Here is a 26665-nt window from a genome sequence, read left to right as displayed (position 1 = left end):
GGAAAAGGATAGTGATAGGAGTGTACTACCGTCCGCCTGGCCAGGACGAACAGACGGATGCGGAAATGTTAAAGGAAATCAGGGACGCAAACAAACTGGGCAACACAATAATAATGGGGGATTTCAATTACCCGCATATAGACTGGGTTAATGTAACATCTGTACACGCAAGGGACATAAGATTTCTTGATGAAATCAAGGACAGCTTCATGGAACAGCTAGTTCAGGAGCCGACAAGAGAAGGAAAAATACTAGACTTAGTCCTTAGTGGTGCTCATGATCTAGTGCAGGGGGTAACGATACGAGGGCCGCTTGATAACAGTGATCATAATATGATCGGTTTTGATATTGGCATTGAAGGAAGTGAAACTAGGAAATCAAGTACGCTAGCGTTTAACTTTAGAAAAGGTGATTACGACAAAATGAGAAAAATGGTGAAAAAAAGACTGAAAGGAGCAGCTCGCAGAGTAAAAAACTTGCATCAGGTGTGGATGCTGTTTAAAAACACCATCCTGGAGGTTCAGGACAAATATATTCCACGTATTAGAAAAAAGGAAAAAAAGACTAAACGTCAGCCGGCGTGGCTAAACAGTAAGATAAAGGAAATCATTAGAGCCAAAAAACAATCCTTCAGAAAGTGGAGAAGAGAACCAACTGAAAGTAACAGGATAGATCATAAGGAATGCCAAGCCAAATGCAAAGCGGAGATAAGGAGGGCAAAAAAGGACTTTGAGAAGAAATTAGCGTTGGAAGCAAAAATACATAGTAAAAATTTTTTTAGATACATTAAAAGCAGGAAACCGGCCAAAGAGTCGGTTGGGCCGCTGGACGAAAATGGTGTTAAAGGGGCGATCAAGGAGGACAAAGCCGTAGCGGAGAAATTAAATGAATTCTTTGCTTCGGTCTTCACCGAGGAGGATTTGGGGGGGACACCGGTGCCGGAAAGAATATTTGAAGCGGGGGAGTCGGAGAAACTAAACAAATTCTCTGTAACCTTGGAGGATGTAATGGGTCAGTTCAGCAAGCTGAAGAGTAGTAAATCACCGGGACCTGATGGTATTCATCCCAGAGTATTAATAGAACTAAAAAATGAACTTGCGGAGCTACTGTTAGAAATATGCAATCTGTCCCTAAAATCGAGTGTAATACCGGAAGACTGGAGGGTAGCCAATGTTACTCCGATTTTTAAGAAGGGTTCCAGAGGAGATCCGGGAAATTATAGACCGGTGAGTCTGACGTCGGTGCCGGGCAAGATGGTGGAGGCTATTATTAAGAATAAAATTGCAGAGCATATACAAAAACATGGACTGATGAGACAAAGTCAGCACGGATTTAGTGAAGGGAAGTCTTGCCTCACCAATCTAATGCATTTTTTTGAGGGGGTAAGCAAACATGTGGACAATGGGGAGCCGGTTGATATTGTATATCTGGATTTTCAGAAGGCGTTTGACAAAGTGCCGCACGAAAGACTCCTGAAGAAATTGCAGAGTCATGGAATCGGAGGTAGGGTATTATTATGGATTAAGAACTGGTTGAAAGATAGGAAGCAGAGAGTAGGATTGCGTGGCCAGTATTCTCAGTGGAGGAGGGTAGTTAGTGGGGTCCCGCAGGGGTCTGTGCTGGGTCCGTTGCTTTTTAATGTATTTATAAATGACCTAGAGATGGGAGTAACTAGCGAGGTAATTAAATTCGCCGATGACACAAAATTATTCAGGGTCGTCAAGTCGCAGGAGGAATGTGAACGATTACAGGAGGACCTTGCGAGACTGGGAGAATGGGCGTGCAAGTGGCAGATGAAGTTCAATGTTGACAAGTGCAAAGTGATGCATGTGGGTAAGAGGAACCCGAATTATAGCTACGTCTTGCAAGGTTCCACGTTAGGAGTTACGGATCAAGAAAGGGATCTGGGTGTCGTCGTCGATGATACGTTGAAACCTTCTGCTCAGTGTGCTGCTGCGGCTAGGAAAGCGAATAGAATGTTGGGTGTTATTAGGAAGGGTATGGAGTCCAGGTGTGCGGATGTTATAATGCCGTTGTATCGCTCCATGGTGCGACCGCACCTGGAGTATTGTGTTCAGTACTGGTCTCCGTATCTCAAAAAAGATATAGTAGAATTGGAAAAGGTACAGCGAAGGGCGACGAAAATGATAGTGGGGATGGGACGACTTTCCTATGAAGAGAGGCTGAGAAGGCTAGGGCTTTTCAGCTTGGAGAAGAGACGGCTGAGGGGAGATATGATAGAAGTGTATAAAATAATGAGTGGATCGGGTGGATGTGAAGCGACTGTTCACGCTATCCAAAAATACTAGGACTAGAGGGCATGAGTTGAAGCTACAGTGTGGTAAATTTAAAACGAATCGGAGAAAAGTTTTCTTCACCCAACGTGTAATTAGACTCTGGAATTCGTTGCCGGAGAACATGGTATGGGCGGTTAGCTTGACGGAGTTTAAAAAGGGGTTAGATAGATTCCTAAAGGACAAGTCCATAGACCGCTATTAAATGGACTTGGAAAAATTCCGCATTTTTAGGTATAACTTGTCTGGAATGTTTTTACGTTTGGGGAGCGTGCCAGGTGCCCTTGACCTGGATTGGCCACTGTCGGTGACAGGATGCTGGGCTAGATGGACCTTTGGTCTTTCCCAGTATGGCACTACTTATGTACTTATGTACTTATTTATCTAGACCTTACATGCACATGGTATTTCTTGTTAAATCCAAAGGCAAAACCTAAGGGTGGTTAAACAATTTGGTATAAACTGTGTTGTTTATGACTATTTGTTTTGTACTGTTTTGGGTCCTACTGAACTGTACATCTGTTGTGTTATTTTGTTGAGTGGAAACAGTCAGGTGGGCTTATAGGAAGGGAGGGGAGTACGGGAGGGGAAGGGTTCTTGGGGTTGCATATGGAATTTATAGTAAAGAATATTGTATATTTTAACATTATTTATAAATTTGTTGCTACACTGTACCTTTGTACCAATAAAACATATAATAAAGTTACATACATATATATCACTTTTTGGGGGGAGAGCCTGTTGTTAAACACTTACCAGCACACCACTTTATGGACTCCACAATACTAAAGCCACTCAAACTGGAAATAACTCCCAAAACGCTATATTCCTGCACCAACCCTTTTCCTGCCACCACAGTGGCCACTATTGAGTGCACCATGTCCCGTTAAAATAAATTCGAAAACCTTGTCCTCCTGAGGCATCCATAAACATTAGATACCGCAAAATGTTGCCATAAACTAACTCCATTAAACTGAGACAAGAAAGCCATAATCTCAAATCCTCATGAACACCTTGCAATCCGAACTAAATGATGCTTCTCATTCAAATCTTTTGAAAGCACTGCTAAACGCTGTGCGTAAACCCTCCCCATTGGTATCACTCTTACAGCAAAGTTAAATTGCCCAACTAAAGACTGAATATCCCTTAGATACAATTCTTTCTCTTCAGCACATCCATTATAGCATCATCTAGTTCCTGTACTCTCGGCAGCCGTGATTCCACACAGACTGAGCCAAGCTCAATGCCAAGAAACAAGGACCTTCAGACTTGTTTTTTGCTAAAGGAATTCCTAAAGCTCCCACAACACATTTCAGTGCTTCAACCAATTCAGTACACTGCAAAGAACCCACTGGCCCACAATGAACTATAGTATCCCGACTAGACACCCGTTGAACCACCCACTAGACAAATGTAGAAAAAGCCTCAAAATAGGTGCATGATATAGAGCATCCCATGGGCAAACAACGGTCAAAATAAAATTCTCCTTCAAACTTAAACCCCAGCAAATAAAATGACTATGGATGCACAGGCAACTGCCTGAATGCTGATTCAATGTCAGACTTTGCCATCAATGCACCAGGTCCCATAGCTCGCATCATATCCACTGCTCTATCAAATGACATGTATTGAACTGTACATAAACTAGGATCAATAAAATAAATGCATTTACATTATTGCCCAATGGATAAAATAAATTATATATTAATCTATACTAACCAGGTTCTTTTTTAGGTATCACACCCAAAGGAGATATCACTAAATTCTCATAAGGAGGGTCTTTAAAAGGTTCCACTATCTGTCCTAGCTGTATCTCCTTCTTCAATTTCTTATTAGTGACAGGTCAATACCGATCTACCAAACTGGCATTTTTACAATTACGAACTAAAATTGGACCTTCATATGGTATAAAAAACCCTTACACAAATTGATGCCAAAATAAATCCGCTGCTTCTTTAATAGAATAGCGCTGCAACCAATTACCCAGTTCTTGTAAATGTATCAGGGATGACTCTTTACACTTAAAATCCTGAGGATCCTGTCAATCCTCTGCAACTCCTTGTACTCTGCCTCCTACACGGAATGGGATCCATGACATTGACTGCATCAATGGGGACAATGGGGAAAGCAGCACAATAGTCTATCACATTTTCCTGAATTAAATCGAAAACAGATTATTTTCTGTTCCCCATTTTTGCCACCCATTTCCACTGCCTTGTCCCAATCCAGCCCGGTGTACCAAGTGCCTGGTTTTCCAAATTGTCCTGATGATCCTCTACTTGTTGACCCCCCTGCAGTTGAATGAAAACCCGAGGGAGGTACACCCCCAATAAACTGATTTCTAACTGGGGTCATTTCCATAAGCCAAATATCAATATCACTAAACCCCCATGTATCTGATTTATCTCTTATCAAGCCCTTCCTGAACTACTCATCATAATTTAACCAGGCCCATCCTCCATACGACTTATAAGCCCATAAAATTGTATCCGAATACTGCAAAAGACCCAGATAATGCACTGGCCTAGTCTCCCCAATCACACTAGAATAAACATGAAAACGTTAGCAGCCAAGTAAAAATGGTTTTAGGTACTCTGTTTTTCCTCTTCTTTCTTTCCTCTTTACTCTCATCCTTCTTTCTAGGAAAGCTTCTCCTTATCTCTTGCCAATAATGCAAACAAATGACTATACTTCCCTTGCAAAATACGTTGACACCATTTTTGCGAAATCACACAATCCAGTGGAGCAATTTCACACAATATATGATCTTGACAAAAAACACAAGACCCATTTCCACTTGCCCCAGACCCTGCAGGAACAGCACTAACACCTAGAATATTCTCTCCCTTATCATCAGAGGATGAAGCAGAACCAGAGGACTCTGAAGAGTCCCAAGAATCTGCTAAATTCCATACTTGCATAGGGTCACTAGCTACCCCTGTGCGCTGCCGCTTCTCCACATCCAAACATTTTACCATATATTTCAAAAATGACAAGAAGTTTTGTCACACAAACTCCTCCTCAAAGACTTACTCTTCACACCCCATAACTGTCTACTCCTTCTCATGTTCTGTAGCAGCCTCACATGACATACTTCCTACCCACCTCCTGAATCCCATTACATCTTTAAATTCATCCCATTCTCTTACACACTCACCAACATTACCAGATGTCATGACTCTGTCCTTTTCCATCCTGCTGGTACACAATCCTCTCTCTGACTTCTATGTACCAAAGCATCACCTATCCCAGAAGGACCAGCTACCACCTCTTCTTCAAACACTTGACTCCTAAAACTAACCCCTGTCCCTGAAAGCTTTTGCTTTGTTTTACCATATTTTCCACTTTGCTCCTTGCTCTTTGCCTTCTCCACACCTCCTCCCCTTTTATCCACTAACTTAGGGACTTTGCCTTTGCCTCTCCCACCATCAACATCGCCCTCTGTACCTTCCTTTGTAGCCACAACTCATACTTTCACAAGCACTCTTGTCCTCTGCAATGTCAGTATAGGTGCAAGTGCCATCGGGGAGTGATTCAGTGAGGGGATAATTAGACTGCAGGATGTTAGGTTTCATTTAAACGGATAAAACATTTTACTTATTTGATGTTTGAGTGGCGTTGTATGATACCCAGCACTCTGCCTTCAGGAAGCACTTGAGGGCAGTCCAGTATTTTTTCACTGCATCAATATCATTCCAGTATCGCACAAACAGTGACTCTCCACCTGCCACAGCCACTTAATTTTCTTTCAACCAACCTGTCCACAGCAAGGAGTCCTGCAGTACCGACTGCACACCGTACCACGGACACGAACCGCTTACCAATGCAAACACACACCCTTACAGGACTACCTCCAGAACAAATGTCGTTACAACTGCAAAAGGTCAGACTTATTTCTTGTTAACTTAAACTTAACTAGTCTTCTCCTCACAAACCACCCCAGCAACCACCCTCCTTTGACCCTTCTGTCTCTCACAACAATCCAACAAACTTCCTGCTCAAGTGCAAACCCCTTGGAAAGGGTTTAGGGGCAGGATTTTCGTCATGTAAACCCCTCCACGTGACGAAAACCCTGTCCCTAAACCCTTTCCAACCAATCACTTCTTTCCCTTACCAATTCCCCCTTTTTTTCACTTCTTTTGTACACATCAAATTTTAATAACCTTCCTTTTTCCTACCTAACCCTTTGAATTATCCTAACTAATACATTCTTTGCCCAGCACCTTTTAACATTAATTTATCAATTTGGGTTGCTCAGCCAATGTTATGACCCTTTGTTTTTGTTTTTTTTGCATAGGGTCTCTATAACCTAGCAAAGAAAAACACAGGGGCCCCTTTTACTAAAGCTTAGTGAGCTCTAACTCCATTAGCACGTGCTTAATGCTAAGAAGCCCATAGGTATAAAATGGGCTTCTTAGCATTTAGCTCGCACTAATTCTGTTAATGCACACTAAGCTTTAATAAAAAGGCCCCATGGCTATTCAGAATCTCATATGAAATTTGGGGTCCTAAATAGCTATGTGTTTCTTGGTCCCCATATATTTTATGGAAGCCAAATAGGTAATCATAAGAGCAATTGAAATACACAGTAATAAAAGTGTTGCTTGTTCTTGGTTTACCTGCAAAAGGCAGACTAGTTCACACAGCTGGTAGGTCATATCAGTTATATCAAATTGAAGGGAAGGCTGTTATATACAAGAAATATATATAAATGAAGAGGGGGTCATGTATATCCTATTTGACTTGTCATAAAATAGGTTCCCCAGTGACTATTCCTTCCAACACCAGTAAGAAGCATCTATTTAATTACTTAGGGGGTCTTTTACTAAAGCTTAGCTTGAATTATCTGCAGCAGGGCCCATAGGAATAAAATGGGCCCTGCTGCAGATAACTCAAGCTAAGCTTTAGTAAAAGACACCCTTAAAGTATTTTTCTATTCTATTATGTGGCCCTATCATGAATGGAGCAATATGTAAACAACCTTTTCATCTTCTTTACTATAACATAGTAACCCAGTAGGAATTAGCTGAAAAAGAACAACTTGACCATCCAATCCCTGTTTTTCCTGTTCACACTGCAAGGATATTTCACATTTCCAACCATTGAATGTGACCACTTGTAAGGTATCTCTCTTTATCCAGAATAACATTCTTCAGCATTCTCAATTTCTATGGCTGGGGAGTCTGGGAGGGGGAGTTGGTCATGGTGTGTGTGTGTGTGTGGGGGGGGGGAAGGTCATGTTGTGGAGGGTCTCATTGTTGCAAAGAGGTCAGGGAGGGATAGAACATGGTGTGGAGTCAGGACAGGTCAGGAGGACTTCTATTGTTGTGGGGGAGGGTCCAGGAAGGAGTGGACAGGCCAGTACTCAGAAGCTGCGCAGGTGCCAGCTGATATTTTGTGCTGGCATCCATATAGCTAAACAGGCATAATTAAGACTCTATTTTATGCAGTTCTATCTAACCACTTAACTCCTCTCTCTATCACCTGTCTCTACCTACCTACCCATCCTATTACTACCCATCCATCCTTCTATTATGTTATACTTAATTTCCTACTTTACATAACAAAATTCTGTGTTACCTATTACTATGTAAGCTGCATTGAGCCTGCTTTTAGTGGGAAAGTGCGGGATACAAATATAATAAATAAATAAATAAATAAAACTATATGGGCACCAGCACTAAATAGTCTAGCACCTACATAACTGCTGACTCCTCCTCAACTCCACTCCTGTAATGCCCCTCTCCTGCCTGGTGTCAAGATGGATATTTAGTGTTGCCTGGTTAAGTGACACAACATTGGCGGCTGGCCCACTGAGTATTCATCCCATTGGACAGAACATTTCAACTTTCTTCTAAATCTCTCCTCCAGCAGGTCTCAAAGCTCTGAATGAAATTCCACAGTGAAAAATTCTGGTACATCTGGAAATAGCACCGAATGTGTGCTCTAATGAAAACTGAAAAGTGGGCACAGATCACATGGAAAACCATGCCTCACATTCAGAGGCATCCTCTCAAGTTCAACCTTCAGACAAGATCAAATACCAATCCAAATCTTAGAAGCCAAGGAAAGACAAGGCAAACTCCACAACGTCATCAAATGCAGATTTCATCTGTAACAATTGTGGCCCCAGTTGCAGATTAAGAATTGGTCTTGTATCGTCAGAGGACAGAAACTTAATCAAAGGAAGTTGAGGTAATCTGATGGATTATCATTGATGGGAGACTCCATCATCAAAACAACATAACAATATCGGGTATATATTGATGATTTCAAATTATAAAAGTAGGAAATAGAATGGCAGATTACTTCTACAATATAACCAATTAATAAAGAAGTGGAAGAATAAGATATAAGTGATAATCGGTATTGTGGTTCTACATCCTAATTAAATTCAACTAAAGTCATAATTCTGAAAGAAACATTTCACAGAAATGGCTTTCATGACCTTGAAATTAATATCAGATTGTTGGCAGACAATTAAACCTTTTCTACATTCAATTTTGATGTATCAATTATAAGGAAAGGTCAAATCTATTAAGCAGACGCACGTGATCTCAAGCCCCATGTAGACCCCAGCAAGGATAAGAAGCACAGCAAAAATCACCTGCCATAATACATTAGTGTATAACAAGGCTGAGAGGAATTTTTTTGCAGAAGCAGAAATGAAGAAGTAAAGACAGCAGTGAGAGGGATGCTGCTGCTACCATTATGCTAAAATTATTAAGCAATTTGATAAGCTAACACCTATATTTTGGCACCAAAAGTGTACCTAGTTTATAGAATAGTAGTGCTTATACACGTGCTGATGCAGCTTTACTTTTATATTTTATAATGGTTTAGATGAATCCTTAAGCCATTATAGAATTGGAACTAAGCTCACCCCTTTGTGGTGCCAATTTATAGATTACACCAATTGTGTAATTGCTCAAATATGGGAGGGATCTCACCTCTGCTTCTACCTCTGGCTCATTCTGTATAATTTGGACACTGGTTTGTTGGTCACCATCCTGCTTATTTTCGAAGGAGATGGCTGGCCATCTTCCGACACAAATCGGGAGATGACCGGCCATCTCATAAACCCAGCCAAATTGGTATAATCGAAAGCCGATTTTGGCCAGCTCCAACTGCTTTCCATCGCAGGGCCGGCCAAAGTTAAAGGGGGCGTTTCGGCAGGGTACGGAAGGCGGGACGGGGGCGTGGTTACGAGATGGCTGGCTTTGGCCAATAATGGAAAAAAAGAAAGCTGGCTGTGACGAGCACTTGTCCGGCTTCACTTGGTCCATTTATTTGTGAGCCCTCCAGGAACAAATAAAAACCTACTGTACGTAAAGGTGCACCAGTACAATAGCTATCATCTTGTAAGTTTCTTATACTGTAAATTCAAGTACGGTAGGTATTTCTATGTTCCAGGAGAGCTCACATATTTGTTCAGAAATAAAAGAGTTAAACTGGGAGTTATACCTGGGTCTCATTGTTCAAAGTCCACTATACTGACTGCTAGGCTACTCCTTTCACTTCCTTGCTGCTCTATTAGGAATGACCATAATATGTGAAGTTGTTACAAAGCCTGGTATCCACTATCACTTTCACATCTTAGGGGGGAGAGAGGGGGTCAGTAACCACAGGGAGATGAAGGAAGGGTCATGCCTTTATCCATCCAGTGGTCAGCTGATCAATCAGGGCACCTTTTTATACCCTGGATGTGATTGAAACAGGTCTACATAAAATCATCCTTCTTTGCTGCCTTGGATATTTCCCCTCCCATTCCATTATCACTGAAAGACATTCTAATTTTGGGCCCACCCCAGTCTCGCCCAAAACATACCTTCAACATGCCTCTTTACTATTTGGCCAGATTTCAGTGTAAAACATCCATATTCTGTCTTTTGAAAATCACACTTTAGACGTTTTTGGCAGATGGGTTTTTTTTTTTTTGGGGGGGGGGCATTTTGAGATGTCCATCTGCTTCAAAAATGAGCGCCATTCTTTACCAGAACTTGCTTATCAACTGTTAATCTAGTTTAGATCATTTTCATGCAATTTTTCTGACTTCACATGCTATTTTTCCTTGTTAGTCACTTTTACTTTCTGTTTAACTTCTGTTATCCTCTGTCCTATCTATCTGTCAATATGTTTCATCCCCACTTACACCAAATACTGTCTATTAAGAAGCTCAAATTTTAATGTGTTTTGTGTTGACATTTTAGGTAGTATCCTCTGTCAAAATGTGTACTGTTATTTTAATATGTTTTCTGCTGTAGTTGTTTATTAACTAGATCCAGATTATTCTCGCTGTACACTGCCTTGGGTAAATTTCTTCAAAAAGTCAGTAAATTAATCCTAATACATACATACATACATACATACATATATAAATAGATTCTATCCTTCAAAAGAAAGCTAACCCATTGTCCAACTAACCATGCTTTAAATAGGTTATGAGAGTAGATTGTATGGTGGAGGTTGGGGGTAGGGGTGAGGGTTTTAATGGGATAGGTGAGGAGACTGAAGTTAATTTTTACTGCTTTTATTGTAACTCATTTCAAGCTAATTTAGGAGCCCTTTTACCAAGCTGCAGTAAAAATTGGCCTTAGCGTGCCCTTACGCAGGTCTTTCCTGTGTGCTAAAGCCATTTTTACCACAGCTGGAAAATGGATGATTTTTTTTTTTTAATGAACTGCCATTAGCATGTGGCCATTACAAAAAATTAGCATGTGACTTCTTACTGCCACCTATTTTATAATCCATCACTAATCAATCAGTTAGCACACGGTAATGTAGATGTGCTAACCGATTAGTGCAGAAATGCCCACTCTCCGCCCCCAGACTTGCTTCCTCTGCGCTAAAAAATAAAATACAATTTTTTAGTGCATGATTTGCACATGCAGATCAAAAAATTACCATAGGACACCTGACTGCATCCCACAGTAAGTCATTTTAAACTGCGGTAGGTTTTATCAAAGCTTAGTAAAAGGGTCCCTTAGTAAGGCAGAGATCGAATATTTGAAATAGAATAATAAGTGAAGGTTTTACCATGTGAAAACTGTTGTAGTCAGTTTTTATTGTTTTTTTTAAACTTGTTCTCCCTGGGGGGGGGGGGGGGGGGGGGGGGGTCTAGAGTAAATCTCAGGACTTCCTATTTGGAAGCTGCCTCTTCCAAAATGGTACCACCAGAACCCCAGTACTAGTCTTGCAGTTCTATTGCTAGGAGTTGGGCTGCCAAATAAGGGAACATCCCCCAGGTTCCAGAACATTCTTTTAATAGGAATGGATGGGTGAGCGGGTATGAGAGTTGGATCATGATCAGATGGTTTTGGGGGGTATGGATTTTCAATGACATTTAAAAAGGATCAGAGATCAAAAGATGGAGGAATGTATGGCCAGGGATGTGCTTATTTTTTTGTATGGGGGTGGGGGTAGAAGTCAATTTTCTTACCTGGTGGGCACCCTTTGGTAAAAAGGCCCCTTAATTTGTTCTGGTAAAACATCTTGCATTAAGCTGCATTATTAACAATTAATGTGTGTCATTGCTTATGTTCTTATGGATAGCATATCTAGATTTAAAAAAAGGTTTGGACAAGTTCCTTGAGGAAAAGTCCACAGTCTGCTATTGAGATAGACATGGGGAGGCCACTGCTTGCCCTGGGATTGGTAGCATGGAATGCTGCTACTAATTGGGTTTCTGCCAGATACTTGTGACCTGGATTGGCCACTTTTGGAAGCACGATACTGGGCTAGATGGACCATTGGTCTGATCCAGTATGGCTATTCTTATGTTCTTTTTTTATTATTATTATTTTGAATTTGTTTTATTTCAATATATAAACAAGCATACAGACTTGTTTCAGAAATACAGCAAGAATATAACAAAAGTAAAGTTTCTATATAACTAAACAAATAAACATCACGCTTCCTTAGACCACTAAATAATATACAAATGGGAGGCGAAATGAATAGAGAAGTTTACATATTCATAATAACTATATTAAATTAAATAGGCAGCATGTCTCTCATTTTCTTTTAAATTTTCAGTTGTTTCATTTCTATAAATGATTTAAGTTGTTCCAGAGAATAAAACACATATTTTGTTGTTCCCAGATTTACTATACATTTACATGGGTACGCTAAAAAGAAGGAGGCCCCCACTTCCAACGTCTCCTTTTTTAAAGCCAAAAATGCCTTTCTCTTTATCTGGGTCTGTTTTGTAACATCGGGATAAATCCATATCCTCTCCCCTCCAAAGAGGGATTTCGCATTTTTAAAGTATAGTCTCATTACAGCATCCAGATCCTGTTCGAAGACAAATGACACTAATAAGGTAGATCTCTGGGTAATATCTTCTAGGGATTGTTCCAACAAGAGTGAAATGTTATTTGAGTTTATTTGGCCTTCAGCCTCGTTTCCAGGCCTTCTCTTTTCCCCTATAGGGCTTTCAATATAATAAATTTTGTTTATCGGAGGCATAGAGTCTTTCAAGAATTTCAAGTTTTCATTTAGGTATCTTTTGAATAAGTCTAACGGGGCATACCCAGGGGACTTAGGGAAGTTCAGGACTCGAAGATTCAGGCGTCTATTATAGTTCTCTATATATTCTATTTTTCTTCTCAACTCAGTATTATCCTTTATTGCGGTTATTTTAAAGTCTTGTAGCTGTCCCAAATCTTTTTCTACTTTGGTCATTTTCAAATCAAACTCTTGTTTCACTATCCAGCTTATAATCGAACGAGAATAACGCCCAAGTTCCGACCTAAATCGGGAGATGGGCGTTCTTCTCACAAAAACAAATAAAGCGGTATAATCGAAAGCCGAACTTTGGACGCTTTCAACTGCACTCCGTCGCGGATGCGGACAAAGTTGACGGGGGCGTATCGAAGGCGTGTCGAAGGCGGAACTGGGGCGTGGTTATCGGGCGAACAGAGATGGGCGCCCTTCGCCGATAATGGAACAGTTTTGAGCTAGAATTTAGGACACTTTTCCTGGACCCTGTTTTTTGACGAATAAGGCCCCCAAAAGTGCCCTAAATGACCAGATGACCCCCAGAGGGAGTCGGGGATGACCTCCCCTGACTCCCCCAGTGGTCACTAACCCCCTCCCACCACAACAAATGATGTTTCACAACTTTTTACTTTCACCCTCAAATGTCATACCCTCCTCCCAAGCAGCAGTATGCAGGTCCCTGGAGCAGTTGTTAGGGGGTGCAGTGGACGTCAGGCAGGTGGACCCAGGCCCATCCCCCCCCCTACCTGTTACAATTGTGCTGCTTAATGCTACTAGTCGTCCAACCCCCCCAACCCACTGTACCCACATGTAGGTGACCCCCTTCACCTCTTAGGGCTATAGTAATGATGTAGACTTGTGGGCAGTGGGTTTTGAGGGGGATTTGGGGGGCTCAACACCCAAGGGAAGGGTGCTATGCACCTGGGAGCTCTTTTACCTTTTATTTGGTTTTTGTAAAAGTGCCCCCTAGGGTGCCCGGTTGGTGTCCTGGCATGTGAGGGGGACCAGTGCACTATGAATCCTGGCCCCTCCCACGAACAAATGCCTTGGATTTATTCGTTTTTGAGCTGGGCGATTTCATATTCCATTATCGCTGAAAAGCAAAAACGCCCAGCTCACACCTTGACGAATAAAACATGGGCGTCTTTTTCTTTTAAAAAATACGATCCGCCCCGCCCCTTCACGGACCCGTTCTCGGAGATAAACGCCCATGGAGATAGGCGTTTCTGTTCCATTATGCCCCTCTATGTCTACCGTATTTTTCATTTCATCAAACTTCCCATTAAGGAGCTGTAACTCACCCGATGTTTTTTGTAAAATGTCCTCCATTTTGTTCAATTTACTCCAAATCATTTGTAAGTTCACCTCCGATGTTGTTATTTGAGGTATAGCCTCAACCCCCAGCGTCTTCTTCGGCAGTCCTGGATCCTCTTTTGACGACTTCTCTGTCTCGCTTCCTGCAGCAAAGCCAGTCGTCTCCAGGGCTGTCTTCATCGCGGGGCACGGAGGGAATGACTGAGTTGATGGTGATAGGGAGACTTCCTCTCCCCGTGATGTTTCCTCTTCTCCGGCGAACGGCACTAGGGGATCCCCCTCCCGTATATCCTGAGAGAGGCTGGAGAAGAACCGTTCAATTCTCGGTTGTGTAGGCATAGAGGTAGTGGGAGGCGAAGGAAGCCTTTTCACCACTCCTTTACGCTTTGTATGCGGCATAGTCAGGTAGGAAAGTAAAAGTTTTTCTCTGAGAAATAATCGAACGTTCCGCAACCAGTCAACATGCAGCCATCTTGAAACGCCTCCTATTCTTATGTTCTTATGTCTTAATGCAGTTCAGTAAATAGGGACTTTAGATTGGAAGTTTTCTGGGGCAGGGCAATACCATATGTATCTGAACATAGCTCCAACAAAGCAAAAGAAGAACAAACCATTGCACACACAGAACAAACGAACAGTGACAAAAAAGTCCCAAATTAGAAGGTGTGATGCAATATTTATTGTAGGAATCAATATCTCATTGAAGGTACAAATGACTCAACATGAGCTGTGTTTCATCTGTAAGGCTTGCCTCAGAAATCAGTGTCCAATGTTTCACTTCACATACATTTTCTTTCCAAACAATATAAATAATTGCACCAAAATAGCATTCTAAATATATACTGCGTGCCAAAAGTAGCGTTCTAAATATAAATCTCCTTGTAGCAGCGCTGACAAATAGTGCTGCATCGAAGTAGATCACCTTGAGCTACAAATAAATGGGGGCACACGCTAAATCTAAATAAATAAAAATCCACAACCTGAGCCAACCCAGTGAGAAAAAAAACAAAAACAGCAACAATTTTTCCTAGTTAACGTGCCATTTCCTGACAAGGCCCAATCATGGCAGTGAAAATTTTCAGTTTAGGAGGGCCATCCATCATGGCTTTTTATGAAATCCTGCATACACTAGTTCTTAATATGACCAGTAGGTGTAACTATATTCTATGTTGCTGTGTAACTTTGGAGCCCTGGTACTTGACCCCTTGGGTACTTGGCCAACTGCATTTTATATACCACTGGTGCACAAAGTCATCAGAAAATGACAGAAAAATAAATGATAAGCTACAGCACTCTTGACTGGAGGGGCCCAGCTTCCTTCCTGCTGTGCAGCTGTGGTAGGTAATCCCTGACTCCCCACTAGCACACCTTTCCACTGGCACTACATCTGATCCTGCATGTGGGATCCGGGCTCTGTGCCACTGCACCACATGACTCACTGCCACCATGCACTTCCTGATTGTCAGCTGCAGACACACTGAGTGCTTAACACTATCATGCTTATTTTCCAAAGAGAAGGACGCCCATCTTTCGACACAAATTGAGAGATGGGCGTCCTTCTCGCAAGGTCGTCCAAATCAGCATAATCGAAAGCTGATTTTTTGACACCCTCGACTGCTTTCCGTCGTGGGGACAACCAAAGTTCATGGGGGCGTGTCGGCAGGGTAGCGAAGGCGGGACTGGGGCGTGATTAAGAGATGGTCATCCTCGGACAATAATAGAAAAAAGAAGGGCGACCCTGACGAGTACTTGGCCGACTTTACTTGGTCCATTTTATTTCACGACCAAGCCTCAAAAAGGTGCTTGAACTGACCAGATGACCACCGGAGGGAATCAGGGATGACCTCCCCTTACTCCCACAGTGGTCACTAACCCCCTCCCACCATAAATAACAAGTTTTAAAATACCTTTTTGCCAGCCTCAAATGCCATACTCAGGTCCATCGCAGCAGTATACAGGTCCCTGGAGCAGTTGTAGTGGGTGCAGTGTACTTCAGGCAGACGGACCTGGGGGGGGGGGGGGGGTTGGGGGGCTCAGCACCCAAGGTAAGGGAGCTATGCACCTGGGAGCAATTTCTGAAGTCCACTGCACTGCCCCCTAGGTTGCCCGGTTGGTGTCCTGGCATGTGAGGGGGACCAGTGCACTACAAATGCTGGCTTCTCCCATGACCAAAGGGCTTGGATTTGGACGTTTTTGAGATGGATGTCTTTGGTTTCCATTATCGCCGAAAACCGAGGACGACTATCTGAAAAACGACCTAAGGACGACCATCTCTAAGCTCGACCTAAATGTCAAGATTTGGGCGTTCCTGACTGTTTTATCGAAATGAAAGATGGACGTCCATCTTGTTGCGATAATAAGCATTGCCCCGCCCCTTCACGGCACCGTCCTTAGAGTTGGGCCGCCTTAGAGATGGTCGTCCCCTTTTGAAAATGCCCCTCCATGTGAAATATGCACAGGGCTTTTTTTGAGGGGGTACTTGAGGGTACTGAGTACAAGCACCTTTTCCATTGTGTGCTAAATTTGATCCATGGTTCCCAAGTTTTAATGAAAGAGCTCAGGCTCTACACACCAGTTCTGCCTTGTCATAGATTCTGTGACTGGTTGCAGGGGGCCTGATCATTGTGGGGTGGGTCCCTCAATGATCACCCCACCCCTGAAGGGTGGCCTAGCATTTGAGTACCAGCACCTTTTTTGCTAGAAAAAATGCACTGAATATGCACATATGCACTCCAACTCTCCGCCCAAACATCATAGATGCAAACAGCCTTTTGTATATAGTAGAATGCGTTAGAACATCACACCATGCTCATCCTGGAACCAACTGCAATTTTGTTGCCATTCATGTAGTGCTAATTTTAGAAAAGCTTATAGAAGAGTCAGCTTCCTTTCAGAAAGCCCATGAGCTCTAATCACAGCACAACCCATCATGCACCAAAGACTCGCATCACACGTCTATGCAGCTAAGGCTGCAAAGATCAACTCATTTGTTTCTTACTTATCTTCACATTTGCAGAAGCCTTACTTCAGTCAGCTGTGACTCCTGCATAATAGCCACAATACTAAATGGATATAAGAAGTACCATGTGTAGATTTGGTTCTGTGAAAAATCTATATCACTGCAACAGACTTGGAAAATGATATGCCTCTCATTCAGTACACACTCCCACATAAACACATACTCTAAGAGAACAAAAATCTGGCTGCTAATGAATTGCTTGTCAAACGCCAGACATCCAGCAGCCATGCACATATTGCCACTTCAGATGAAATCGCAAAGATGGTTTAATTTTCCATTTCATTCAAAAGCAGTATAAAATCTTAAGGAAACAGGCCCCAAACTCCTCTTTACCTTTGATCTAAGCCAGACTCCAACCTGAGTCTAGATGTGAAGATAGTTAGCATATAAATAAGAGATAGAGGAAGCCACAGCTTGCCCTGGATTGGTAGCATGGAATGTTGCTACTATTTGGGATTCTGCCAGGCACTTGTGACCTGGATTGGCCACTGTTGGAAACAGGGTACTGGGCTAGATGGACCATTGGTCTGACCCAGTATGGCTACTCTTATGTTCTGATTTTAAGTTTTTGTTTATTTTTGTTTTGTTATGTTTTTTTACATTTTTCATTCATTCCCACCTTTCATAATAATGCCACGTACCGCTACACACCAATGTAAAAAAGCTAAAATAGATAGGGCAGATATTTAAAATGGATTAACTGGGCAGTAGTACTGCTGAATATCACCAATATCCAGTCATCCCCTAACTGGCTAGGTTAGAAGCAGCCCTGGGTAGTTAGGGTGGAGCATCAACTTAGCCACTTACCCCTAGATTCTATATATGACACCAAAAATTGGGCGCTGAAAGTTAGGCATTGATTGAAGATGTGCGCCCAGCTGGTTCACAATTCAATTAGTGCTGATAATTGACTGCTAATCGGCACTAATTTGGAAATGGACGCACATCGTGCTACGCGCTGTTCTATAATAAAGTGCGTCCAAATACTAATCGTGTAATCTGAAAGGGGCGTGGCCATGGGAGGAGAATGGGCAGGTCAGGGGCATTCCTAAAAGTTGCACAGTTATAGAATACCAGGGATGTGTGCCAAAATTGAGTGCCAAGAATTACACCAGGTTTCAGCAGTTCACGTCCTGGCGCCCACATTTCAGCACTGAAATCGACACCCAGTGCTATTCTATAATATACGCTCACCTTTGAGTGCCCACTATAGAATAGCATTGAGCCCCGATTTTCTTTAGTGCTGATTTTTGAGCGCCATTTACTGAATCTCACCCTTAGGGGGAAATTCTATATATGGCACCTAGAAAATCTGCACAGAAAGCATTTCCACCTAAGCATATTCTATAAGGGGCACCTATATTTAGTCACAGTATATAGAATACGCTTGAGATCCTAATTCCTAAAACTATGTGCCTCCATTTACAACGAAAATGACATAAATCCCAGTGAGTAGAGTTAATGTGCATTGGGCCATATTCTATAATAATGCAAATAAATTTTGGGACACCCACAAAACACCCATGTTACAGAATACGCTTGAATTTCAGCGCAGAATGCTAGGCGCACTATATAGAATCCGGGGTTTAGTGATGATATTCAGTTCACTAACTGGTTAACTATTATGCGCTGAGTTAACCGGGCACCGGTCTGAATATCCACCAGTGCCAGGTTAACTTCTAGGTCAGCATACATACCCAAATATGCAATACTGGGTGCTGCGTATGTCCTGGCATTGACTATCTGGGGTTAAAGTGGCTTATAACCCACGCATTGCCACAGGCTGAATATCAACCCCAGTTTTTATTTGCTAAACACTGGGAAGAAAAAACAATTCCCTGAGTACTCTTCCCCACACTTCCACTAGCTTCTTGTATCTTCCACCCAGCTGTTATGTCTTTTCGGTGTTGATGACTCTTAAGTGACACAAATATCCATTTTTGAATCCACTGGAAAAGGTACCCAGCAACTGTATCTGTGGCACAAAAACACCAATTTTGTACCCTTATAGAACCTCTAATTAGCTAGAAAATAAACACCTAAACTTATAGTTTATAAACATTAAGCATAGAGGCCATATATATAACCATGGCTGTCTGATAAATTTTTCTTTGCAGCATTCCATATCTTGAAACATCTGTTTGCTGATCTATATATTATTTCATCAGCCTTCCACAGCGTTGCCTTACATCTAAAAGACCCTTATTTTAGAAGCATAGATGCACCTACAAATGGCACCATTTATACATGTCGATTGCAGACACATGCAAATAGTGATTATATTTCTACTGGCACATGTATGGCCCAACCAAAGCAAAGATTGAAAGGGGGCATAGCAGGCATGTGTTTAAGGTGTGCCAAAAAAAAAACTAGACATGGCCTTTCCATTTTACAATGGGAATCCACATCTAGATTAAATAATATGTATGTTGGCTTTCGCATCTGCCTTGAGACATAATCAAATACCAGTTTAAAGGAGAAGGTAGAGCCCCTTCTTCTCCCTCCAGGACATTCCATAACACAAATACAGTCCCTCACCTCCTGATGCCTTTCCAGCAGAGTGACAGCCCCCTTAACTCCCAATGTCCCCAGACATACAGCCCCTCTCCCCCCGTCTTCCTGGACACAATCAAAATCCCATTCTCTTGATGCCCCACCCTGATCTTACTGGGGAGTTTCTGGTGTTCTAGTGAGGAGCAGGACCAATCACTCCTTTTCTATAGAGTACCAGGGTTCAAAATGGCACCTACGACCTCTTGAAGTAGCCTCATGGTACTACTGCTAAGGACACCCCTCACTGGATAATCCCCACTAGACCAGCAAGAAAAACACCAGTAAGATCTGGGAGAGGCATTAGGGGTAGGGGAAGGCTGCCACTGTGTCCAGGGGCATGAGGAAGTGTCTGTATCTGTTCAGGAGTGTTCAGGGGGATCTTTGATTGTGGGATAGGGTCATAGGGACTGGATCCCTCCCCCCACATCTCCTTGACAGACAGTGGGTCAGACATAGGGTTCAATATTTGGGTTGCTGCAGCCAGAACTCACAATGCAAAGCATAAACTCTGACACTGATCAGCTCATGCTAAATGTCGTGCAGCTCATTGTATAACTATGGGATTCTTAGTGTTTAATGCACACTAATTCATTAGTGCGTGCTAGATCCATTAGTGCACCTTAGTAAAAGGACCCTCCCTAATTTTTCAACTCAAAATTAATCTTAATTTATAAATGTAGGCCCACTATTTATTTGCTTAGATTTATGAGCCTGGTACATGTCGCAAAAAGGCACATTTTCAGCCACTTACACTAGTACTCTATAACGAAAAGTAGTCTCATGTATGCATCATAGAATGTAGGTGCCATTACTTTTGCATAGAACCTCACACCCACTCCTACAGAGATCCCTTGCAAACAGGTTTAAAAAATGGATGTATTCTTCTTTACTTCACTGTAGAGCAGAAAATAGGACTTTGCATTGTCCAAGAACCCTGCCAGAGTTTAAAGTAAGCTATCTCCACTTAAAACAAACCTTTTAACTACTAACTTTGCCTTCATTCCCTAAAAAATATCTCTATTAATTACTTTAAAAAGAGAATATAAAGCATTCTGAAAGTCAGAGAAGAATAAGCAACAATCAACATGATTTTTAGAACAATAAATCCTGTCAAACCAAATTCTTAAACTTGATAATATCAAGTGCTTAGGGCCCCTTTTACCAAGCTGTGGCAAAAGAGGGCCGGCAATGGCATCTGTACGTGTTTTACATGCACGCCGAGGCCCCCTTTTACTGTAGTTGGTAAAGGGAAAGTCTCGACTTTCTGCAGGAAATAGCCATGTTGCAAGTAAAGCACTTGCCACTCGGCCATTTCGGGGGTAGGCCTTACCACCACCCATTGAGGTGGCGGTAAGGGCTCCCGCATTAACCCAGCGGCAACCGGGCAGCGTGCGGCACTGCTCGATTATCGCCGGCTACACTCTGGCGCTACAAAAATAAATACCTAAAACCAGATATTTAATGCCTGTGCCTGGACATGACCTAGCATTGAAAATGCGGGAATACAGTCAGTGGCGGACATCGTCGACTGAATATCTGTTGGCTTGTTTCTAAGAGCTCCTTTTTATAGCACTAGAAATGACGGTGCACAAGGGGTGTGAAGTACCGCTGGAATGCTGCGGTAGCCCAGCAGTACTTCCTGTGTAGCGAGCAGTAAGCCCGCATTAGGCTCACCGCCGCTTAGTAAAAGGGGCTCTTAGAAACAAGCCAACAGATATTCAGCCGACGGTGATCAGTGTAATGTCCGCCACTGGCTGTATTCCAGGATATTCAATGCTAGGTCATGTCCAGGCACAGGCATTAAATATCTGTTTTTAGGTTGGCCACTAAAGAATATACGATTAAGTGCAATATTGAGCCCTTGACCACATAAGCTGAAAGATAGGACTGCTTTTTATGCGTTCAATTTAAGCAGTTATCTTATATAGTCAAGGTCTGAATATCAGCACTTAACCACATAAGTGTCAACTCCGCTGGAATGCCCACAAGTTAGTTGTTTTTGCTGCAGGTGCCAACCATGAATATTCAGTGGCGTTATCTGGTTAACTCTTTGCTGGAAGATGTGGTAACAGTAGTTAGCATATCTGGGTTTAAAAAAGGTTTGAACAAATTCTTGGAGGAAAAGTCCATAAAGTCCATAGTCTGCTATTGAGACAGAATTGGGAAGCAACTGCTTGCCCTGGGATTTGTAGTATGGAGTGTTTTGCCATGATTTGGGTTTCTGCCAGGTACTTGTGACCTGGCTTGGCCACTGTTTGGAAAACAGGATACTGGGCTAGATGGATCATTGGTCTGACACAGTATGGCTACTCTTACTTTGTAACTGCCACTGAATATCAGCAGTTAGCCACAGTCAAGTGATTTAAGCAGGCAGGAGCCTTTCTTGCCCAATGTAATCATTTTGAATATTGGCTGAAAGGGGCTAATATGTGCAGGTCAGAGTGCAGCAAAATTATCCAGATAAGATTATCTGGATGATTTTAACTGGATATCCACTGGGACTTAAGCAGTTAAAGGGAAGGGGGGGAGGGAGCATTAATAAAGCATATCGATGTGCATTAATGGTGTTGGTGCATACTTTCTGTTGCACCCCCTAAGTTTCTTGCTGAATACAGTTGGCTAGAGATATCCAAGTAGCTTTCCTAAAGTTTTCTGGATAAGTTTATTTGTGCAGCAAAACTTGTCCAAATGAGTTTAGCTGGACTGCATTGAATATCCACATTGTTCGGCTAAACTAAAACCACACACCCAGAATGCCCTAAGCACCACCTCCTGATAGATGAATATACTTAGGGGTCCTTTTAGAAAGCTGCGGCAAAAGGGGGCCCGCGCTGGAGTCAGCACGTGTTTTTGATGTGCACCAAGGCCCCCTTTTACCGCAGTGGGTAAAAGACAGCTTTCCCTTTTTTTAAATAAATGGCCATGTGACCATTTTTTGGGGGAGGAGCACTTACTGCCACCCATGGAGGTGGAGGTAAGGGCCCTCCCACTAACCCGGCAGTAATCAGGCAGTGCCACGCGCCAATGTGTACTGCCGAGTACACATTGGCGCTACAAAAATTGAAATATTTTTGCAGCGCCAGAAATGGCGCACACTGAGAGAGGGAACTATCATCAGTCTGCTGCAGTAGCCCAGCGGTACTTCCCTTTTAGCAAGCAGTAAGCCAACGTTGGGCTTGCCGCCGCTTCGTAAAAGGGCCTCCTTAGTTTGGCCAATGAACTGAAAGGACAAAATTTATCTGGTCTGTGAAGGGGGATTTTCAAAACCAAATATGTGTTTGTACATATTCTGAAGTTATCAAGATAGTCTTTTGAAAACTGACAAGATTTAGGGAGGGGGGAGTTATCAATATGGGCTACCATTAAGACAGGTTATTTTCCTGTTAACCTAGGCTATTAGTAATTAAGTCTCATTGCATAAAATGTGACCTGTGCTAAAACAATAGCATGAGTTGGGGTAACATAACCCATCTTAACAGTGGCTCACATTGAGGGGCATAATCGAATGGGAATGACCATCTCTAAGGGTGCCCATCTCTAAGGACGTCCTGGCAAAGGGGCGGGGAAACCCTTATTATCGAAACAAGATGAGCATCCATCTTTCGTTTCAATAATACGGTCGGGGACGCCCAAATCTCAACATTTAGGTTGACCTTAGAGATGGTCGTCCCCGGTTTTCGGCTATAATGGAAACCGAGGACGCCCATCTAAAAACCAACCAAATCCAAGTCATTTGGTCATGGGAGGAGCCAGCATGCGTAGTGCACTGGTCCCCCTGACATGCCAGGACACCAACCGGGCACCCTAGGGGGCACTGCAGTGGACTAACTGATGCACTAACTGAACGGAAAAAGCCCTTCCCTTACCGATCCCTTAGCGATTCGGAAAGGAACGGGCATGCATGAAGGAAATTGCATGCCAATGAGCTGTTCGCTCATTTGCACACGATTTCCTTCCTAAGGAGGGGAAGCCAGTGCCTTTGATGGCTTCATACATGCAGACAAGCTGCGTATATAATAGCTGTCTACAACCTTAAATAAATTGCCATCTACAACCTTAGAAAAATACAAGTCCAGGTGAAAATATCCAAGTGTTTGTCAGGGATGTTTTTTTTTTTTTAGAGTATGGGTGAAGGATGGCCTTTGCTATGCCTCTGTCCCTGCAACTGCAGTTGAGGATATCATGTTTCTATGAGAAGGATGTCCATGCCTGCTATGCCTCTGACACCATTTATTTGTATTTTGGATCACAAGTAGCAGCAGTGGGATTTGAACTGGCCACCTCTGGATTGTAAGACCAGTGCTCTAACCACTAGGCCACTCCTCCACTCCACTCCCTTGAAATTTGGCCATCCCTGTGGAGGGGGCAGTTCAAAATGTCTAAAATGTTTGAAAGAAGGACGTCCACACCTTCGTTATGCCTCCGCTGACACACACATACCTCCCCCCCCCCCCAGGGACCTACATACTGCCCCCCCCAACAGGGACAGCCAAATTTCAAGGGAGTGGAGTGGAGGAGTGGCCTAGTAGTTAGAGCACTGGTCTTGCAATCCACTGGTTAGAAGATATTTTCCATCACAAAGTGAGCAATATTCTAAATGGAATGAATTTACCAATGATATGCCATATTTCACTTTTTCACTTCCAAAATTTGATGGTTGAGTTATTCACAATGTTAAATTCTGCTATAATTTAACTTCATCTCAAACCTGTAAGTAGCTATTGAGACATAGATTTGTTTATCAATATGAATGGAGAGGGAATACAAAAATAACTATTCTCATTAAAATGTTCTTACCTTCTAAGTCTTCTTTTTCAAAGTGTGTTTTGAGGAGAGAGCGAGTTCCACCTGTGTCGACAACTGCTTCCTCATCATTTCTCTGAAAAACAAGGAAGATTTCTAATTCCTGATCGCTCGATGGTTTGAAACAGCAATTGGAGTGAAAGCAAAGAATATCTTATTTTCCTTAAAATCTCAAAATTAAGAGCTTTGAAATCATATTTGAGTTTTCTAAAACTGTATATACTGTAGCAAAGAACAGAAAGCCGATAAAAAGAAACATTCATTTATCTATCCACTATGCTTAATCCAGGTTGTTAAAAACAGATGCCCAGCATGGCCGTGTTTCACCAAGGGCTGCATCAGGGGCACACAGAATACCATCTGGTTCTAAAATCGAACCTTGACCAACTGGTAAAAATCAGAGTTTCCAACCCGAACCTCTCCTGGCTGTTTAAATCATTTTGAACATTGGACCCAGCATTTTTAATTCATGTCACAAAAAATATATTTGTAGCAGTATGGAAATATCTAGCTCTGTGCCACACAAATTTATTTTTGAGCATAAAAGTTTGACTAACTCTAAGCTTCACATAAGAGGTCAATGTTTACATGCATGCATAATTACAGCATTTTCAGAAGATGGTCTTTTTTTCCTGGCATATATTTTGCATATTCTTAGTTATGGCTGTTGAAACAGGGCAATAGGAATGCAAACCTGCCCTCGCATACAGTAAAAAATAAATCTGAAATGAAAAACTAATTGCTTTCCATTCATTTTCCTGAAGATATTTTTTACTCTCTGATGTAAAAGATGGCCTTGAGTAACGTGTGTTCTGTTAATACCACTAGTGATCACTGCATATGAAAGACCATAGCATAAAATGCAAGACAGATGAAACAAAAATGAGCTTTGAAATACCCAGATATTAAAAAAAATCCAATTTTGTTCTTCATTTGCATTTTGTTTGTTCTTTGCTCACATGTGAGTCTAAAATTTTCAAAAGAGCAGTGGGTAATATGCAATTCATAATAAGAATAATTATATAACAGTTCACTTAGGTTAGGAGGCCAAGCAGACATCCATTTTGAACCTACTTTATAATTACATAAGATTATCTGTATGATTTTAACTGGATATCCACTGGGACTTAAGCAGTTAAAGGGGGGGGGGGGTCATTAATAAATCATATTAATGTGCATTAATGGTGTTGGTGCATACGTTCTGTTATTAAACAACCCCCTAAGTTTCTTGCTGAATATAGTTGGCTAGAGATATCCAAATAGCTTTCATAAAGTTTTCTGGATACATTTGTGCAGCAAAACTTGTCCAATTGACTTTAGCTGGAATGCATTGAATATCCACATTGTTCAGCTAAACTAAAACCACATACCCAGAATTCCCTAAGCACCACCTCCTGGTAGATGAATATATTTAGGGGTCCCTTTACATAGCTGTGGCAAAAGGGGACCTGTGCTGGCATCAGCATGTGTTTTTGACGCGCGCTGAGGCCCCCTTTTACCCCAGTGGGGAAAAGGCAGGTTTCCCTTTACTTAAAGAAATAGCCATGCGATAAGTGAACTACATACCGTGTGGCCATTTCGAAGGAAAGCACTTACCACCACCCACTGAGGTGAAGGTAAACGCTCCATTTGCTAACCCGGCAGTAACCAGGCAGTGATTACTGCCAGATACACACTGGCGCTACAAAAACTGAAATACTTTTGCAGTGTCTTAAATGATGCAGGCTGGGAGAGGGACCTACCTACCACCAGGCTGCTGCTGAAGAAACCGTGACTACAATGAGCCTGTGTAAATTAACACCAGCTTAAGAGTGGCTCTAATTGCCCCATTTACTAAGGTGCGTTAAGCATTTTTACCATGCGCGAATGCCAGAGACACCCACTAGAGCGCCTACAGCGCGGCTTAGTAAACAGGGACCTAAATCTATGCACAAGTAGAGCACAATTCTTTTTAACATTTTATTTTTATGTTGAAATTACATATATTATATTATAGAGAGAGAGTATCAGCAATAAAGCACATTACAAAAACCTAAATCAAAAGCCAGTTAGGTGTGCTTCACAATACACCATAATAGGGGTAGTCCTATCCACAATTTCAAGGAAATTTAAAATGTATTTAAGAAATAAATACTACTACTACTACTTATCATTTCTATCCTACTGTATAAATGAAGAAGCT

The 26665-nt window shown here is 42.1% G+C and overlaps 1 protein-coding gene across 1 annotated transcript in view; it reads right to left on the bottom strand.

Moving 5' to 3' along the window:
• Nucleotides 1-26665, bottom strand: part of LOC115458840 (sodium-driven chloride bicarbonate exchanger-like) — a 241773-nt gene that overhangs the window by 145827 nt on the left and 69281 nt on the right. Inside the window, exon 2 of the mRNA XM_030188666.1 lies at nucleotides 24478-24559. Within this exon, the coding sequence (XP_030044526.1) occupies nucleotides 24478-24559 (82 nt within the window). The remainder of the gene's footprint in view (nucleotides 1-24477; nucleotides 24560-26665) is intronic.

Source organism: Microcaecilia unicolor, unplaced genomic scaffold, assembly GCF_901765095.1.
Source record: "Microcaecilia unicolor unplaced genomic scaffold, aMicUni1.1, whole genome shotgun sequence".
NCBI classification, from domain to species: domain Eukaryota; kingdom Metazoa; phylum Chordata; class Amphibia; order Gymnophiona; family Siphonopidae; genus Microcaecilia; species Microcaecilia unicolor.
This window is presented reverse-complemented; position numbering and strand designations above follow the sequence as displayed.